Raw genomic sequence first — 21009 nt, forward strand, 5'->3', positions numbered from 1 at the left:
CAACTCAAAAACTCACAGTATATGCCCATCCCTGCTCAAATTAATGATACGTAAATAAATCTGATGAAAATCACTCACTCTGCCATCTACTGAGCCCTATCATACCAGAAAAACGTCACCTTTCGATGTCGTTTCGAGCTCGAATTTCGACGTCGAATGGACACTGCGTGTCGAAAATCGACACTAAATTCTACCTGGGTTCAATCCAGGTTTTAACTTATAACGCATCAATCAGTTTTTCTAGATCACAAGATGCCCAAGAGTGTAAACAAAGTAATGCTGTGATTGATTTATCACTCAAACGGCCTCGAAGATGAGTAATAACCAGAGCAGCAAGAGAAAACAGGCGTTATATAGAGAGGGCAGCATTTTTTTTTGTTGTCAGTAAAAAAAAAATAGAGGGCAGCACCATTTTTGTGGAAGACTAAAAATGACGAGACTCTCGCCGAGATTCTCGGGCTATAAGAGTCTCGTCTCGGTCTCGTCTCGTTCCGTGAAATCACAGTCTCGCCTCGGTCTCGTCTCGTGCGCAATTCTAATGTTTTGAGATCATATAAACTATTAATAATTAAAGATAATTCACGTAAAAGTAATGTGTCTAAACTGTCAATAAAATTTTTTAATATTTTATTATCGTACTTGATGGTTCATATTATAATTAGGGGTTCTGTAATATTAATTTTAATTTGCTCTGTGATAGCTATTGATTCGTTCTTGTAAAAGCGCCAAAATCATTCTATAGTAGCTAATGAATTGCTCTTGTGTCTTCCACCAGGGTTGCCAGACGTCCAGAATTGTCTGGATTCTTCCAGACATTTTAGTGGCTGTCCAGAATCCAGATTCTGTATCATTTTTTTCCAGATTTTCTAGATTTTTTAAATTTTTCATTTTATTTATTTATATTTTAATCTTTCGCTAAACTTTTACAGATACCGATAAAAGATAACAACTAAAAGTTACCTACAAATCAATTTGGACCAATCACAATCATTATTATGGATTCCATGTTTGTGGCGGGATATTAAATGACCAGAAATTTTTTGTCGAAAACCATATTTTATTATTCATATGGCATCTAAAAATTTCAAAGGTTAATTTTGAATTGAAATTTTATAATATATATTCATTTAAATTTCTTATCTAGGATAGCTATAATATGTATGATTCTTTTTTATTAACCTTATCTACTTTACCATGTGGACTATATACCTATATTAAATATTAAGTAGCAATATTAATATTAATGTTAAAAAAAAAAATTAATATATTTTTTTTTACATATTAATAAATATCTTTAAAAAATTAATAGGAGAAAATTTTGCACTAATAGGTATATTCCGTGTTTTACACAATAAAAAATTTAATAAAATGCTAGGGTTTTTAATTTTTTCTAAGCCATCCAGATAAATCCAGACTTTTGCTCAGCCCCCTCCAGACTTCTCTTTTAGACTGTCTGGCAACCCTGTCTTCCACCAGGGTGCACCATATCGGCACGCACTCAGGTTGACCTGTTTTTGCTTTAGGTTTTCTACAATGTGTTGACCCAACAACCGATGCATTTGGAAAACTCGAAGCCAAGTTAAATAAAGTAAAATTTCTAGGAACTACAACGAGTCTGACGTGAATCTTTCTAGATTTTCACACTTTTCCACGTAGACCAAGGTGCCAAGGGCTCTGCCAGTACCTTGGACCTGTGGTCAAGTTTAATTGCGTTGGCGACATAGTTACATCTCTTGTCACTTAATATAATAAAATCAAATTTTTGTATAATTTATAAAATTACATAATACAATAATAATATAGGATTTAATTAACTTTGATATATTCAATTTAATAAATTAATATTTTGAATAATTAAATAATAAAATAAAAGAACGACTTAAGTAAAATTTAATAAATTGTTTTGAATAATATCAATAATCATTCAACCTTATATACCTTATTATCTATATATACAAACGTATGTATATAAACAACCGTTGGCAATAGCCCAGAAAAACCAAATTTTCGAAATTTTTATTTTTACTCTTAAAGCCACCGCGATATGTTCTAGCGAATATAACTACCGATGACGACAGTCGGTTCGTTCACTGATCTCACACAAAACCGACACACAAACGACAAACAAATGGCAAAATAGACAAGTCATAAATCTTGATGGTAAAAAGCATTTGAAGAATAAAGCTATATGTTAAATGATTTATAAATAATATTTAAATATTTTTCCCGGATCAGGACTTAATCAAGATAAAAATATCAAATTCATTCAGTCTCTAAATATTTTTACCTTGATCGAGTCCTGATTCGGATAGAATCAAGCTATCACTTGTGGTTTGGCTAGCTTGATTTAAATCGATTAAGCCAGCTCTGTCACATCCTTAAAAGCGATAACCTGATCCAATCTGGATCGGGACTTAATCAAGATGAAAATATGAAAATTTATTTGTTTTACAAATATTTTTAGTTCCATCAAATCCTGGTGCGGATTGGATCAGGCTATTTTCATTAAGAATGTAATGCAAAAATATATTTCAACATGAATTTTATATAAAAGTTCTAATTATTTTTTTTTTACAATTGACAATGTAATTTCTATAATTCTAAATAAAATTTTTATGTTAACGATTATAATTTCCTTAATGAAATTTCCAACTTAAAAAGTATATAAAAATATAAAACAAATTTTAATTCTTCACTTTGTCTCATTTAATATTTAAATCTCGTTTCAATTCAATGAGTGTTACTGAAAGATTGATGTGATAATCATTCAACTGTCGTAACATTGAAATTTTTTTTTTTTCAGTTTTCATCAATAGTCGACAATAATTTGTTGCTTCCGTTAAAATTAAAACTTTTGTTGCGTTTTTATTTGATTTAATAGCCGGCAGGAGACATCTCAACTTCTGAAATGCCATCATCAATTCATTTCGGCGTTGACGTTCTTTCAAACATTTCCCTCTATTATGCTGGTCAATGAATCTATATTTATATTGTTTTTGAGTTGAATTAATATTATCACAAGTACTCAGAGGGTCTTCATCATCGGAAGTAAGAGAAGCAATTTCAATCAACGATGGCATTGGCTTTAAAAAAATTTTAGTAATTTCCGGTATTGGCACTTTTTGAGGTGACAAAGTCAAATTTTTTTTTGTTTTTTTTTTGGTAGTTGCCCTTTTTTTTTTATGCTTGTTAGGAATATTCAGCGGTGGACTATAACGAAATAGAGGGCTTTTTATTCTACTTGAAAAACTCCCAGTCTTATGTGGTGTGATTTTTTTTTCTGCAGCAGAAGATGATATTCTTCCAGGTAATTCTTCCAATGTTTCTATGTCTATATCTATGTCCGTTTCCTCTGTAACAAAAAACATATTTTACATCATTAAAACTTTATGGCCACTAGAATATAAGAAAAGAAAAAAAAATTCTATATTTCAAACAGAAACGTTTTTCCCCAAGTCTTTTCTATTAATTTACAATTGGAATTTCGGCCTGCTTCAATTGTTAATCATTGAAGAACAATGAAAAAAAACTTACTTCGAAACTGCAAAATATCTTAAATCAAAACTTATTTCTCTGAAATCAAAAGTCTATTATCTTAATCCAATTATTTCCAAAACGATTTTATCTAACTTCAAAACTCAAAAATCTGAAATTTACAATGATTAAAAAAACGAGTAATAATTTTACACGTTAATCATCATCGATATTTTGTTTCTCAAACCAAAAAAACTTTGAAAAAAAATTGGGTTTTAAAAAAAAATTAACTATTGTGTACGCGATTTTTCAGGTTGCCTGATCTGGATTGGATTTAAAAACAGGTTTCCTGATCCGAACGTGACTTGAATTTTGACTCGGAATATAACTACTTAAAAATAAATACTATTTTTCCTTTTGATTTTTTGGTTAATGAATTTTGATAAATTGTAGATGGTACTTTATCATCAGGAATCAGAATCACTGTCGCTCTCTGGTATAATATTTAATATCTCTCCCTGAAGACCGGAGATAAAATTTTTCGGTCTCTGAACTGTCTCTGAGTCTCTGGGCAATATCTAAATAATCTCTATCACTCTCTAGCAGTATCTGAAGAATTTCTCACTATCTCTACGTTGTCTTGTGAGAGACGAATCATCTCTGAACGAGAGATCCGAACTTTAAAACAAATATTTGTTAATGGAAATAATAATTTCTTTGGGAATGGGTCGAAAACGAAGAAATGCCGGGGAATTTTTTCGACCAGGGTATGTATTCCAACTTGAAGATTGGACCGATGTCCTCTAGAATGTCATCGGTCAAACGCAACCCAAGTTTATTCTTCTGTCTAGTATTTTTTATCCATAATCTCTCTAGGGGGACCAATTTTCGACGTAGTCGAAAAAATTCTCCTACAACCCAGCTGCGTGAACCTGGCACCCCACTTTATCGTAGAGACTTGTAGTATGGCTCATTTTGAAGGTCTTAATTTGTAGTAATTTATAGTGAAAAGGGTTTAATTTGTAGTTCAAAAATTAAGGGTGAAAAAACGGTTAAAAAGTACTTTCTTCAAAAATTGACTTAGAGCGATGAGAGTAGGGCCAAAACGTTCGTTGGAATTTGTAGTAATTTGTAGTAAAAAGAGTTTAATTTGTAGTTCAAAAATTAGGTGTGAAAAAAGGGTTAAAATGTACTTTCGCAGAAAATTGAAGAAAAATAGTAATGAAGAGGTCAAATAGCTTTCTTAGAATTTGTAGTAATTTGTAGTGAACAAATTTTGATTTTGAGTTGAAAAATAATGACACAAAAAAAATTTTTTTTTTTGGAGCAATAATCATGATAAAATTGCATAACTTTTTTGTTGACAACCAGAAAAAAATTACGAGTAAAATAAATGGAGAAAAAATCGTGAAAAATATAAATATATTTTTCGCCACGTCGACATGGAAAACACTCGAAATCACACCGTCCACAGGGTCCCAAAATCCCTGTTTTTCTATCGATACGCAAAGGCAGTGGCCAAAGATAGAAATACCATGCGCAAAACATCTGCATCGATGAGCAAAATTTTTTCACATCGAAAGCCATCTAGCGTCAGACATTTTGCGCACAGGAAGTCATCTACCGGGAATACGTGAACTATATTTATGTATTATTATTATCATTATTATTATTATATTATCACTCATATACATATTATTTTTTTTAATATTGGGAAACGCACTGTGGGCGTGGCCAATCGCTGTAAGCAGTCGGCAAAAAAAGAAACTAAATACACACACCCAAGTATAACCCATTAACATTGAATTTTATTGTTTATTAAAAAAATGTTATTAACTATTGAGTATATACTTTCATGGGCACGAAAAACGAATTCCTCACGAAATTCCCTTGAAGAAAATCGTATTATATATGCGGAACATATTACGAGTATTGGTGTAAAAATTGATTCAAGTGATGAGTATCATGTGTTTGCCACTTGATATATTATCAAAATGTGATTTTACTTTGACAGGTTGTTGTTTGTCTAACCTCGAAAATGCATAGAAACTCAGATCTCTATTTCTCCTGGAATTACTGTTGCACCCAGAAACGTAAAGTCTTGTTTTTTATTTTTTTAAATCAATTTTGCGGAAAATTTTGTACCAGACCTTTTAAACATTTTGTAAAAATATTATTCGTTTATTAATTTAGCATATATACTGTGTATACCACATATGAATGGGTGTATGAAATAGTTTCCAGAAATTTACCACCAGACGTCGTGGTGAATTGTGCGTTTCCCAATATTCATGGTTAGGTTAGATACCATATGTCAACTGACCAAAAATAAAAAACAATTTATACATATGTGAAATTATCATTGACTTATTGTTTGAAAACTTGTTTTTAAAATTATTAAAAATGTGTAATGAATAAATAGAAATCTATAATTATTTACAAAAGTTAGTGGATGAAGCTGATACCACTGTCTTAGACATGTTGCCTGAAAAATCCAAATCAAAATGTCAAGTTTACATATAACAAATTTATTCAATGGACATATGACAAATTTATTCAATTTATTTATAATTTAATCAATCCCAGAAAATCACTGCACAACAAATGTGTGAAGATGACTTGTGTACTTAAAAAGATTATAACGTGCTGTTTGTTTTGAGCTAATGGCTATACATTGATTGACTGGTAATGTTGTTGATAATTATTTTGACTCTAAAGCTAGCACAGTCTTATGACGAAAATCTTAATTATTGTTAGTATCATTATTATTATTATTATTATTATTATTATTATCATCATCGTTACATGGTAGAATTTTTGAAGATAATTATTTCATAACAAAATGTCGTTTGACACTTGCTACATTTAATTTATATATATCATCAGTAACTGTCAATGATTCTATCAGTTTTTTTGTCGATTTTTTAATTAATTTTTTCAATGTTGGCTTTTTAACTTGAACATAAGCATTACTATTACTTGACATGATGTCTTCCACAACAAATAAAAAAAATAATAGTGTGAACCAAAAATTATTTTTAATAAAAAACAAAAAAAAAAAAAAGGTAAACGTAACCTAATTTATTAAACAACGTAAAAATGTCAAGGGGCGCAACGTTGATCGCTCAATATCGAGTATCGACGTTATTGTCTCGTGTTTTCCATGTCGTTTGTGACGAAAAATAGTGTTCGACACTCGGTGCCAAAACGGCGATCTGTGCATAGCGGATATAATCTTCTGGAACACTCGCCCAAAGTCTCAAAGGAATATGTCAGAAAAATAATTTTTCCGGACAAATGGTTCAATTAAAAATTCTAAATCCTCCACTACAAATTAGCTAGGATGTTTCCCTATCTACTCAATATTTTAGTTTGAATTTTGGTCAATAAATAAAAAAGTTACGCAATATTTTATTAAGGGAATATGTCAGAGAATTAATTTTTCCGGACAAATGGTTCAACTACAAATTCTAATTTTTTCACTACAAATTAGCTAGGATGTTTCCCTATCTATTTAATATTTTAGTTTGAATTTTGGTCAATAAATAAAAAAGTTACGCGATAATTTATGAAGGTATTATATGAGAGAATTAATTTTTCCGGACAAATAGTTCAACTACAAATTCTAATTTCTTCACTACAAATTAGCTAGGATGTTTTCCTATCTACTCAATATTTTAGTTTGAATTTTGGTCAATAAATAAAAAAGTTACGCAATATTTTATTAAGGGAATATGTCAGAGAATTAATTTTTCCGGACAAATGGTTCAACTACAAATTCTAATTTCTTCACTACAAATTAGCTAGGATGTTTCCCTATCTATTTAATATTTTAGTTTGAATTTTGGTCGATAAATAAGAAAGTTACGCAATATTTTATTAAGGGAATATGTCAGAGAAATAATTTTTCCGGACAAATGGTTCAACTACAAATTCTAATTTCTTCACTACAAATTAGCTAGGATGTTTCCCTATCTATTTAATATTTTAGTTTGAATTTTGGTCAATAAATAAAAAAGTTACGCAATAATTTTTTAAGGTATTATATGAGAGAAATAATTTTTCCGGACAAATGGTTCAACTACAAATTCTAATTTCTTCACTACAAATTAGCTAGGATGTTTCCCTATCTACTCAATATTTTAGTTTGAATTTTGGTCAATAAATAAAAAAGTTACGCAATAATTTTTTAAGGTATTATATGAGAGAAATAATTTTTCCGGACAAATGGTTCAACTACAAATTCTAATTTCTTCACTACAAATTAGCTAGGATGTTTTCCTATCTATCCAATATTTTAGTTTGTTTTTTGGTCAATAAATAAAAAAGTTATTTAGTATTCAATATTTTGGAGTAAAAAAAAAATTTTTTTTTCCACTTTTTTGACTTTTTTTTTTTTGGGAAACTGGTTTAATAAAAATATATTTATATTTTTCACGATTTTTTCTCCATTTATTTTACTCGTAATTTTTTTCTGGTTGTCAACAAAAAAGTTATGCAATTTTATCATGATTATTGCTCCAAAAAAAAAAATTTTTTTTTTGTGTCATTATTTTTCAACTCAAAATCAAAATTTGTTCACTACAAATTACTACAAATTCTAAGAAAGCTATTTGACCTCTTCATTACTATTTTTCTTCAATTTTCTGCGAAAGTACATTTTAACCCTTTTTTCACACCTAATTTTTGAACTACAAATTGAACTCTTTTTACTACAAATTACTACAAATTCCAACGAACGTTTTGGCCCTACTCTCATCGCTCTAAGTCAATTTTTGAAGAAAGTACCTTTTAACCCTTTTTTCACCCTTAATTTTTGAACTACAAATTAAACTATTTTTACTACAAATTACTACAAATTAAGACCTTCAAAATGAGCCATACTACAAGTCTCTACGATAAAGTGGGGTGCCAGGTTCTCGCAGCTCTACAACCCATAGAACATACTTTGGGTTGTAGGATTTTTTTCGCCCTGGTGGAAATAATTTCTCCGGAAATCCTCCGTAAAACTCCGAAATTGGCCAATTGAAATACCAGACAGCTCAAAAAGTGTATTATTCGTAATATTCATCAGTTTTTTGATACAACAATATTTAATTTTTGACGAAAATGTTTTATTCGTTTATTATCTTTCATTTAACCTAGTAACTAGTATTTTTGAAGTGCTACGAATTTCTCCATGTTTTTTCGAAGTGAGCCAATTCCGGAATAATCCGGAGCCATTCCGGAATACTCCGGAGTGGAGGAGTAATCCGGAGAAATACGGAATAATCTGGAGAAATCCGGAGAAATGATTTCCACTAAGGCGTCGAGAATTCACGCCCTGGGGTCCGTTCGTAATGGCAATTCAGCAGGGTTCGGGTTAGTAGAAATAAATTAACACCGAACCCAGTCTGTTCGTAATGGCCGGAGTAAATGTTTACTTAACCCTGGCATATAAACGAATCAGTTGATCATGTACAATTGTATCATGTTTACAACCCTTTGATATTCTTCGCATTTAACGATGGATAATAATAATATTATTTCATTTGTTTTTGTTTTATTTATTTATTTATCGATGTTGTTTACTCGTTGATGAGTGACAATTTCGTATTATTCTTTGATGTGGCATTAATATAAATTGAAATTAATAAATTCATTAAATTCCAATAAATGTAAAAAATTGCGCATTAATAAATAACTATTATTAAAAACATTTATAAATATTTAATATCTAGTAAAAATGTAGTATACGTTCACCTCCAATAACGGAATTAATTGTTTCGAAATTTGTTTGTTATACATGTTGACATGTTGTAAATATTATTTGAATAATATTAATAAGTATTGATGAAAAATGAAATACATATAAACGAATTGTGAGGAACTTTTTCTTTTAATTTTTTTTAAATAAATAATTGTCTCAATCCATAAATACTCATAAACATAAAATAAAATGCATCGCGAAACGGAGGAAAAAAAAAATCATTAAAAGGGTTAAAAAAATTATTAAAAATTAAATTGAATTGTAGAGCAATGCGGGGGCTGAGCGGTATGGGGAATACAGAGGGGCGTGAAAATAATAGAGTGATGGGAGTTTTTTATCTTTTTTTTCTCTATAGTTGTCCTCTTCTAATATAAACTCCAAGCTGACTGCCAAACTCCCCACCACTCTATTATTTTCACGCTCAGCCCCTGCATTACTCTACAATTCAATTTAATTTTGAATAATTTTTTTAACCCTTTTAATGATTTTTTTTTTGATTGGAATTTTTTTTTTTATATTTAAAATACATTAAAGAAAATTAACCTAGCTCGCCAATCAGTTTAGAGTTACGCTATAATTCATGTTTTTTTCAATTTTCAAAAATTAATATCTCGGCCGGATGATAACTTATTTGATTGGAATTTTAAAATTAACTTAATATAATAAAATTAAAAGTAATAAACAAATTCCAATCAATTCAGAGTCATATAAATTATCGATTTTTTACCTGGCTTACCTGTGGACGGCAGACAATAAAAATGATTGGAAATAGGTGCAACGTGTTCTGGGTCCTAAAGACTACCATTTAAAAGATATTTCGTTCAATTCAGTGTCACATCCTGTTTTTGCCTCTGTCTTACCGTCTAACTACTGTCAGAACAATACATGATTTCGGCTGATAACAATTCTAAAAAAGGCATAAAGTGAAACTGACAAAAGAAAATCACGAGGATCATTCAGTGCATGCGTGATAATCCAATAATACATATGATAGAAAGTTTGCCTGCGTATAGTCACACAAACATGTTATTGTCGTGATTTTTTTCTGCCAGCCTCACTCTAGCCGCAAACCATTTTAATGACCCAACCTAATATGAGCCTGGGTCGTGACTGAGAGCATAAGTCATAAGACCCACATCAGGTTGAAGAATTAAAAATATATCGAAATTAAAATGACAATAGATTGTAAAAAATTTATTATTAACTGTCTGAAACCCATAACACTCAAGCAATTGCATACTTCAAAAAAATTCTGAATTAACTTACCACGTTTGACTTTGATGATAAGAGAATCCGACATTTTTTTTTTTTTTTTTTTTTTTTAAGAGAAACTTGATATTTAGGTTAATAATTTTTAAAATCACTACTATCACAAAACTAGTAGTCACCACGTGTTAAAAAAAACAGATCTGTTCTTTTACTCAATCATAAAACCCATAGCTTATACACAATTTTGTTATTAGAAAAGTTGTGACTCAACAAATAAGAATTAACAAACTATCAACTTAAATTAGTATATGAATTAATTTTTATTGGAACTTTTATTGGCCCTACAAAGCCGACAAAGGCCACGTGGTCCAAACAAATACCAGTACCCCAATTCACAGGGCAATTCTTTTAGGATTTAGGGCTTTTTTTTGCCGCTGATAGCGCTTGTAAAAATTTTTTTTTAGAGTGGGTACAAGCACGCTGAAGCCATAGATGATTTTTACCTCGGAAGTGACGGAAATCTCTTATACCCACTCCATACGGCGAGCACAAAATGTCGGACTAATAAAACCTCTGTGGCTTCACTCTGCTTATACCCACTCTATTTCTTTTAATATAGACAAGAAGACTAGGAATACTTTTTAGTCTTCTTGAATATAGATGTCACATACGAAAGCTTCACAGGCGCCGCCAGTGGAAGAAAGAAGCCCTAAATTGTAAAAAATTTGCCCTGTGAATTGGACTGCAGCAGTCCAATTCACAGGGCAAATTTCTTACAATTTAGGGCTATTTTTTGCCGCTGATGGCGCTTGTAAAATTTTTTTTATATAGATTTTACATACAAAAGCCTCACAAGCACTGACAGTGGAGAAAAAAAGCCCTAAATTGTAATGCCCTGTGAATTGGACTGCTGCAGCAGTATTACAACTTCGGGCTTTTTTTCACCACTCACGGCGCTTGTGAAGCTTCTGTATGTAAAATCTATATAAAAAAAATTTTTACAAGCGCCATCAGCGACAAAAAAAAGCCCTAAATTGTAAAAAATTTGCCCTGTGAATTGGACTGCATGGGTGCATTCCTTTAATAAAAAATTTTTTTTCGTTTTGCAATTTCGCCCTGTAATACCGACTAAAAACTAGAAACAGAAAAAACGACAAAAGTGATAAATTTCTCTATGCAATATTCCAGGCTTTACAGTTTACGATAATGTGTGGTATGAGCTATGTGACAATAACAAACAATCAAAACAAGTCAATTTTCTATTTATTTCAGTTTGATATAAAGATTGAACAGTTATCCATCTAATAATTGGAAGCCAAAAAAAATAATGTCATGTGCCAGTACTGCCACTACACAAAACAGCTTTTTCCTATAAAATTTTGGCCGGTATTACAGGGCGAAATTGCAAAACGAAAAAAAATTTTTTATTAAAGGAATGCACCCCAGAGGATGTTCTCATTAGGGCTTTTTTTTCCGATGGCGGCGCTTCAAAAACTTTTTGTCAGAGTTCTGTATAAATCGTATTCTATGACAAGAGAGCTCATTTTCAATATATTTAATACTACTATATTGCGCATGGGGCTCGATTTTGCTGGTTCCTCAAACGGTGCAGACAATCTCTCTGTCGCAGTCCTTGGAAGATTTAAGCAATGACAAGAGTGGGGATTCGACAGAACTCGGAATAGCACAACACATATACAGCACCCGTATTCAGAGGATGTTCTCATTAGGGCGTTTTTTTTCCGATGGTGGCGTTTGTGAAGCTTTTCTATATGAAATCTATATAAAAAAAATTTTGTCAAGCGCCATCAGCGGAAAAAAAAAGCCCTAATGAGAACAATTTTGCCCCGTGAATACGGGTGCAGGTTTCCTCATATGTGAGATTAGCTGTGTATAAATAAACAATAGTCTGACCGAATTCATTTTTATTAATTACGTTTATTTATCAATATTTTAAAAGAATATTTTAAAAATAAAGAAACATGTGGGTGCATTCCTTTAATAAAAAATTTTTTTTCGTTTTGCAATTTCGCCCTGTAATACCGACTAAAAACTAGAAACAGAAAAAACGACAAAAGTGATAAATTTCTCTATGCAATATTCCAGGCTTTACAGTTTACGATAATGTCTGGTATGAGCTATGTGACAATAACAAACAATCACAACAAGTCAATTTTCTATTTATTTCAGTTTGATATAAACATTGAACAGTTATCCATCTAATAATTGGAAGCCAAAAAAAATAATGTCATGTGCCAGTACTGCCACTACACGAAACAGCTTTTTCCTATAAAATTTTGGCCGGTATTACAGGGCGAAATTGCAAAACGAGAAAAAATTTTTTATTAAAGGAATGCACCCTGTTAATAGTAATATTATATGCATCATATATTTAAAAACAAAAATAATACGCACACAAAAATTCATTGCGCATGCATGTAAGCCGAGTTCTGCCGAATCCCCACTCTTGTCATTGCCTAAATCTTCCAAGGATTGCGACAGAGAGATTGTCTGCACCGTTTGAGGAACCAGGGGTACGTTCCAAAAATCACTCGGAAGCCCGGAAGCGGCGCAGTAGACTCTAAAATATAGGGATAAAATAAACTGAAAAGTTACTAGAGATTACGGTAAATATTGTAAACTTTAAAAACAGTCATATTGCATATAAAAATTCATGAAAAAAAATCATATGTACCACAACGAAATATCAAAAAATTTCTATGATCACAATCTTGCACTTCCGGGCTTCCGAGTGATTTTTGGAACGTACCCCAGCGTTCCACTTATGGGAAAGCATAGGCGATGCGCAATATAGTAGTATAGGGATCTGACCTATGGGCGGGGTTTGGTCGCTCACATTTATTGTGTAAAAGCTTATCTGTGAGGCAATATGGCGCATTCCAGACCGTTTTACTATAGAGTGAAACCGGCAGAAGAAGTTCATGAGAAACCTTCTGCACATGCGCGAATATTGAAGCACACAGAGGCAAATTGTATATCTGTGTGTAAAAGAATTGTGAGTGGGAATGAATCTGTTCACACAGATATACAATTTGCCTATGTAGAAGGTTTCTCATGAACTTCTTCTGCCGGTTTCACTCTAGTATGCTATCGTCAACAAACTATACCATAAAAAATTTTTTCATGTAGTTTCAATGGTCTGGAAATAGTTCACTGTGCGCCAACAGATGCCATGGTGAATAGGTCAGATCCCTATTAAATATATGTCATTTTCATGCTGCCGGGCTAGGGTTCACATCGATGTATTGGGAAACGCACTGTGGGCGTGGCCAATCGCTGTAAGCAGTTGGCAAAAAAAGAAACTAATTACATTCAGTCAAGTATATCCCATTAGCATAGAATTTTATTGTTTATTAAAAAAATGTTATTAACTATTGAATATATGCTGTCATGGGCACGAAAAACGAATTCCTCACGAAATTTCCTTGAAGAAAATCGTATTATATATGCGGAACATATTACGAGTATTGGTGTCAAAATTGATTCAAGTGATGAGTATCATGTGTTTGCCACTTGTATACAAACAACTCATCCAAAAGAACCATGTCATGATATTGAAGGCCGATTTAAAAAAATTAATGGTGAAATATTATCAGTAACATGTTCATGCAAAGCTGGTCTAGGAGAAAAATGCAAACACATCCTTGCTTTTCTTATTTACTGTTCTTTGTAAGTTTTATTTTTATAAATATGTATTTCGTTTACACGAATGACAGCCCGAAGAACGAAATTTATATATAACTTTATATAATTGTATAAAATTTTATAAAGTTGTATAAAGTTATATATGGTTTTATATTGCCACTTTATTTATAAAGCTATATATAACATGTTGTATAAAACTTTATATAACTATATAAAACTTCATACAAAGTGTATAAAGGTATATAAAATTGTATAAATGTATATATAACTGTATTTTAAAATGGTCAAACGCAAAATTTGCTTTGTTGATAAACGCTCAAAAAAAATATTATAAAGAAATGTTCTTTTTTTTTTTTTTTTTTTTCTACATTAAATACGTAGACATTAAACTGTCCAGGCTCAGGGCTTGAACCCCATACCTTTCGGTTACCAACCCTACGCAGTATTCGATGCGCCACGATAACGCATGTGAAAATAAAAATTTATTTGTTTTACATCAACAAGCAAAAGTCACGCCTGCGCAGTCGACTAAAAAGTGGGGGCAGTTGACATTTCTGAGTCCGTCATCAATTTTGCTATGCCCCATTGTAATTTTAAATATTTTGCTTTGTATTTGTTAGTGACACGTACAGGAATGCCAAGAAAGTTATTAAAATTACTATGCTACATTGTAAATTATCAGAGGATCATTTTAATTTTGTCCACAACAGCAGAGTAAATTTTATAAATATACAAAGCAAAAAAAAAAAAAATATTTTTTGCTATGCTGCAATGTAATTTTTAGGCTGGATTATTTTAAATTTTAAATTTGGTTTCTGTAAAAATTTCTTTATGCGTTGTAATTTTTTCATCGGGAAATAGCAAAAAAAAAAACGTAAGAAAATTGCTATGGTACATTTTAATTTTTCAAGACTACAATTGTTTTTTTTCGTTAAAATGATAGTAAATTTTTTAATAGTCAAAAGATAGTTCTTTGGTAATGTGGCAGCATAGTAAAATTTGATGAAATTTTTTTTCCGTGTAAACTCTATTGACCTTATTATACCTTCTTTGCCCACCTCGAAATATCTAGCCGTACCTTATAGAGTCATATAGTTTTCATGTTACAGTGAGTTGAATGTTTATGTGATTCTATCAGGCGATAAAAAAGTTTCCTTGTTTTTATCGGACGCTATGAGATCGACAAAACGCTTGTTAGAAATCGATGAGAATGTATGGGAACTACTAACTGTTGAGATCTTATAAGTCCCAAAACTTATAAGTTTGAATAAGAAAATTCTCATTGCGCTATATTCCTATAAGACTGTAACAGAAAATATTCTTTTTCAAACAATAAGATTTTATGATGTTATGAGTATCAAGATTTTATAAGAGTGTATCAGACATTAAAATGATTTTAATGAGTTACAATAGGTTTTATTTAATTTCTCTATGAGGTTCTATGAGAAATTGATATCTCATATGAATATTTTTTCTATAAGATTGAATAAGGAAAAAACGACAAATTTCCATATTAAGTCTTATAAAAATTTGCTTGCATACTTAACATATTATACTTATTGACCTTTTTTTCGATAATAGCCTATCATTTTTCGTTCATGATGCTGTTGGAATCCGAATAGAACACATTATTCCAATTAAAGAAGCCAGCGAATATATGTTGATCAAATTCAGTATGGTACAGAACATAAGACTTGTCATACGGGTCGGTGACTATGTCTATAAAATACCACGTTTTATTAGAAAGAATATGTGATACATTTTTTATTAAAATAGTATTTATGGTGTAATGTGACTTACATTTTAATAAATAACAAAGAATCTTTGTTACACGGAGAAAAATTTACATTTTTTTTTAAGGTACATTCTCAGCTAGATTTTGTGGGCGTGTCCTAAATAAAATCCTATGCTTTTTACATTGGAGATTTTGTCCTACCAACCCCAAAAAACCAAAAGTTTGAACTTTTCGTGATCATTTTTTTTGTGTTAACAATTTATTTTTTCCATTATTAATTAATCTTATGCAATATATTCCAATAAAAACCAATTATATATTGATAAAAACAATTATTCTATAATATTTATTCATTTCAATATTGCACACAAAAATTTTTTTTTGTTAGTATGCATCACTGATTTGTATCAGTATGAAGTTTTTTATTTATATCCAATTAATATTAATATTTATTATCAATCTCAATTTTATATAGTTAATAAAAACATTTTTAATAATATTTTCATTATAATGTTTGCATTTATGATGCTCCATTATTTTGTAATCAAATTTCTTTTATGCAAGTTTAAATTTTCCCGCTTTTTCAATATTATGGCTCTTCATTAGAAAATCAGTAAAAAAACAACTTTTTACCACATATTTTTAATTAAAATAACGAAATCAGTTCTCTAACCCCATATAAACCAGGTATTAAAAAATTCCTTATTATTTTTACTATTATCTATCAGTTTTTCAATAAAATTTTATATTTAGAAATGTAATTTAGTTATGATCAAAAAAATTTCAAACATCCCCTCCCATAAGAGCCCATGTTTAACCTCTCTAAAAGTAGCTTTAATTAATTATTATAAAAAAATAAGTCTGTAACATAATATATATTTCACGAAATGATTTATCAATATTTCAATTACATACTGTATAAATTTCAAGAAATTTTTATATTCGGGTAGCTGAGAATGTACCTTAATATAATACCATAGCAATTTTTGCGTTGTGTTACAGTAAGCTGGAACCATAAGAGCATCATATTAAATTTTGAGACAGACCATAGCAATTTTCATTGAAAAACGCCACTTACTGGCCGTGAGACCTTCCGCAGTGTACCATAGTAATTCTTGCGATGGGCAAACGCAAAATTTATTATGTTCATAAACGCTCGTAAAAAAATATTGTAAAAAAACATTTCAAGCCTAGGATTTGAACCCCATATCATCGGGATACAAATCCTACGAGTTATCCGCTGCGCCACAACATCGTATCTGTAAGGGAAATATTATTTGTTTTACATTAACAATTTGAAAATAAGCAAAGTCACGCCTGCGCAGTCGACTAAAAAGTGGGGGCAGTTGACATTTCTGAGTCCTTCATCAATTTCGCTATGGCCCATTGTAGTTTTAAATATGTTGCTTTGTATTTGTTAGTGACACCTACAGGAAATCCAAGAAAGTTATTAAAATTACTATGGTACATTGTAAATTTTCAGAGGATCATTTTAATTTTGTCCATAACAACAAAGTAAAATTTTAGAAATAAACAAAACTAAAAAAAAACAAAAAAATATATATATTTTTTGCTATGGTGCAATGTAATTTTTAGACTGGATTATTTTAAATTTTAAATTTGGTTTCTGTAAAAATTTCTTTATGCGTTGTAATTTTTTTATCGGGGAATAGCAAAAAAAAAACACGACAAAATCGCTATGGTACATTTTAATTTTTCAAGACTACAACTGTTTTTTTTCGTTGAAATGACAGTAAATTTTTTAATAATCATAATATGGTTCTATGGTAATGTGGCACCATAGTAATCAGAGTTGCCAGATATGGCTCTTTAGAGCCAAATTGGCCCCTTGAGAACCATTTTGGCCCTCTCTATTTTCTGTTTGGCCCCAAGGGGCCATGTGGCTCTTTGACCGGTAGTCGATACAATACATACATTAAGAGGGTGCAATGTAAACATTAGGGGCCGGTTTTCGAGTCCACTAGAGGGCAGAGTCCACAGTTAAAGGGCCAAAGAGTTCTCTTGAATTTGGATACCGTATCAATTTGCGGTTAGAATTTGAACTAAAAAAATCGAAAAAATGTATCGTTATATCGAGGTTAGAGTCAGACAACGGGGATACTATTCATCACTTTACCGAACACTTAAATTTTAAATTTGAATGATAATTTTGAAAAAATTCTGAAAAAATTCAACAAAATAGATAATTATTCTGGCTTTTATATGAGACCAAAAATTCAAAAATCGTATAGTTAGAAATTCTATTTACATTCAACCTTAATGATGAGGCTGATGAGTAAAATATATCCATGTGATAAATTTATATAAATATTAAAAGTTAAAAAAATATATATATTCTATATTAATATTAAAAGTTTTTTATAATGAAAAAGATCAACAAATTAGCTTAAATATTATATAAATAAATATATTTAAGATTGTCATTAATTATAATAAAAATAAAACCAAAAAAATATTTCTTCTATATTATTTCTTGTAATTTGAATTTTGGCTCTTTTTATGGCTCTTTTGATTTTAAAGATGGCCCTTGTTGGCCCCTTCAGCGCCACTCGGTGGCTCTTTTACTGCTCAAGCATCTGGCAACTCTGATAGTAATATTGAGTGAAAATTTTTCTCCGTGTATAAATGAATTAACGCGTAGAACTCGCTCTATATTATTATTTGTAACTTTGGTTCACTAATTTATAAATATTATGTTCTATGAAGGTTAATATAATTATATAAAACTGTACATGTAGAAAATTTATTTATACTGCTATATATAGCTATATATAACCTTATAAAGGTATATAAAGTTATATATAGTTATATACAATTATATATAGCTTCATACAATTGTATATAACTATATATGACTTTATATACCTTTATAACGATCGTTCCTTGGGTAAAAATATCTTTGTATATTCATATACAAGTTTATATACTTTATCGCTTTACTTATATACTTGTATCGCTTTTTTTTTACAATGCGCACAATGCAAACATACTCTGACAAACACTAATAGAGCATTATACACATGATGTTTGTCAGAGTATGTTTGTATGCGCTAAAATACAAAATCACACCCACGTTACCGTGGTACTACTAGCGCCCCTCAATTATGCGGCGATCACATAGCGGAACGGTTTTTTGAGGCAAGTTCGTCCTCCTGTATTTTTAGTCTTCTTGGGTGCATTCCTATAATAAAAAATTTTTTTTCGTTTTGCAATTTCGCCCTGTAATACCGGCCAAAATTTTATAGGAAATAAAGCTGTTTCTTGTAGTAACAGTACTGGCACATGACATTATTTTTTTTGGCTCCCAATTATTAGATGGATAACTGTTCAATGTTTATAGGTGCGTTCTTTCGTCAATTTTTTGTTGGCGCATCATGACCACGCATTTGCGCAGAAGTCGAGGAATCAAGTAAAATTTTCAAAGTATGTATGTGTGCGTTACTCACACATAAAAACAATTAAAAACTTACGTGCTTTTTCAGCTTTGCGCAAATGCGCGGTCATGATGCGTCAACAAAAAATTGACGAAAGAACGCACCTTATATCAAACTGAAATGAATAAAAAATTGACTTGTTGTGATTGTTTGTTATTGTCACATAGGTCGTACCAAGGTCTGTAGATTAATAGACGGCTGGGATCAGGTCGTCGCACAAGGTTCAAACATGGCCGACTTTTAGGCGCGCATTATTTGAACCATATTTAGAGCTTACATCTGGTCTATAACAGAAACAGTATATAACAAGAAGTTAACACTTAATTTTTTTCAATTAATAATTAATTAAATATTCTGAAAAATTGACAAAGTTAGCAGACAGTTTAATATAAATAGTTGTAAAAAAGTGAAACAAAAGTTACTCGAAAAATATAATTTTTTCTTTTTTAATATAAGAATAACATAATCGAATACAATTTTTTATCCGACAACAAAATATATTTTTCTGGCTTCAGTAGGCTTTTACCTGTCGCATACTATAAATAAGTAAATAAAATAACTCAATTAAAAGGTTTTTTAAAAATGGACAATTTTTCGAATACATTAAGAAGCTTGTTAAACTTGTTTTTAATTTTTTCTCGTTGTCTTTCTGTATCCTTTTTTCTTATTCAAATCGTAATTCACAGTCTAAACTAATATTTATTTTCTTTAAGCTTTCTACTTCCTAGTTTAAACTCGAAATTTCTTGGTGATTAAGACGATGTTGATTTTAAAGCATGAAATTAAATTGAATAACTCCTTTATTATATTTTTTCATTATTTTTGCTTGTAATTCATCAGCAAGAATTGATGAAAAACTGTTGAAAGTGTCAGGATAAATATTATGAGTAAAAATTGATACTAAATGATCCTCATCCAAGTTTACTAGTGGCAATTCAATCTGCTGCTCATCACTTGGTAAAGATTTGGTATTATTAGACTTTGGTAACTTGAATAAACTCTTTTTGTTGTCAGTGGTATATTCATCTATAATTACATCAAGCAATGGTCTGGTAAAAGATTTACCTAAGTTTATTGTTGACAACTGCTTTAGTGATTCAAATGAAGTCCAACTAACATCATGTACTAAAAAAAAAATAACTATTAATATTTTTTTATCAAGACAACTTTAATATAAGTTAAAATTCAATGTTTATTCTTACACACGTTACTTTTATTTTGGTGGATTTTACTCGAATAATCTATCAAAACATCACCAAACAAAGTTGGTACTGCATTTAGTTTTAATTTTTTTTGAGCCATCCTGACGATGTTGTTCATATTGAGATTCATCATAATGGATCTTCATAAATATATCTGTAAATATCAATATTTTTTAACTAGTAAATTAATAAATTTGATCAGAAAAACAAAAATTATGTGAAGAAATAAACTTACATGACATAACCTTGAGCATGGAATTGAGAATTTTATCACTTTTGTCGTTGTTTCTGTTTCTAGTTTTTAGTCGGTATTACAGGGCGAAATTGCAAAACGAAAAAAAAATTTGTATTAAAGGAATGCACCCCATGTCGTATATACATCGATGTGAACCCCAGTGAACCCCAGCTCGACAGCATAAAAATGAGCTCTCTTGTCATTGCTTGTCATCAAGGTCTGTAGATTAATAGACGGCTGGGATCAGGTCGTCGCATGACTCAGTGCGCATGCGCGGTCAGCCA

The 21009-nt window shown here is 30.5% G+C and overlaps 1 protein-coding gene and 1 long non-coding RNA gene across 3 annotated transcripts; both read right to left on the reverse strand.

Annotated features, from left to right (window-relative positions):
* Window positions 1-1943: 1943 nt before the first annotated feature.
* On the reverse strand, window positions 1944-11038 carry LOC122859524. 2 transcript variants are annotated; one of them, XR_006374354.1, is made up of 2 exons: window positions 9951-10335; window positions 1944-3352 (listed from the first exon to the last, which is right to left on the reverse strand). XR_006374354.1 is itself a non-coding variant. In XM_044163158.1 (2 exons), the coding sequence occupies exons 1-2, from the start codon at window positions 10521-10523 to the stop codon at window positions 2703-2705; spliced, it is 684 nt and encodes a 227-aa protein (XP_044019093.1). In that variant the 5' UTR covers window positions 10524-11038; the 3' UTR covers window positions 1944-2702. The 2 variants fall into 2 exon arrangements, 1 of the variants encoding a protein (XP_044019093.1); XM_044163158.1 differs by lacking the exon at window positions 9951-10335 and adding an exon at window positions 10490-11038.
* Window positions 11039-19711: 8673 nt separating this feature from the next.
* Window positions 19712-20957, reverse strand: LOC122859533. Its single transcript, XR_006374355.1, has 3 exons — window positions 20726-20957; window positions 20491-20644; window positions 19712-20413 (listed from the first exon to the last, which is right to left on the reverse strand). It is a non-coding gene; the product is annotated as an uncharacterized LOC122859533 (long non-coding RNA).
* Window positions 20958-21009: the final 52 nt, after the last annotated feature.

The sequence above is a fragment of the Aphidius gifuensis genome, linkage group LG6 (assembly GCF_014905175.1).
Source record: "Aphidius gifuensis isolate YNYX2018 linkage group LG6, ASM1490517v1, whole genome shotgun sequence".
NCBI lineage: Eukaryota > Metazoa > Arthropoda > Insecta > Hymenoptera > Braconidae > Aphidius > Aphidius gifuensis.

Coding starts and splice junctions, on each gene's coding strand:
- LOC122859524 (XM_044163158.1), bottom strand. CDS start 10,523: ATGTCGGATTCTCTTATCATCAAAGTCAAACGTG. Junction 3,353..10,489: donor TATCATCAAAGTCAAACGTG/GTAAGTTAATTC, acceptor TTTTTGTTACAG/AGGAAACGGACATAGATATA.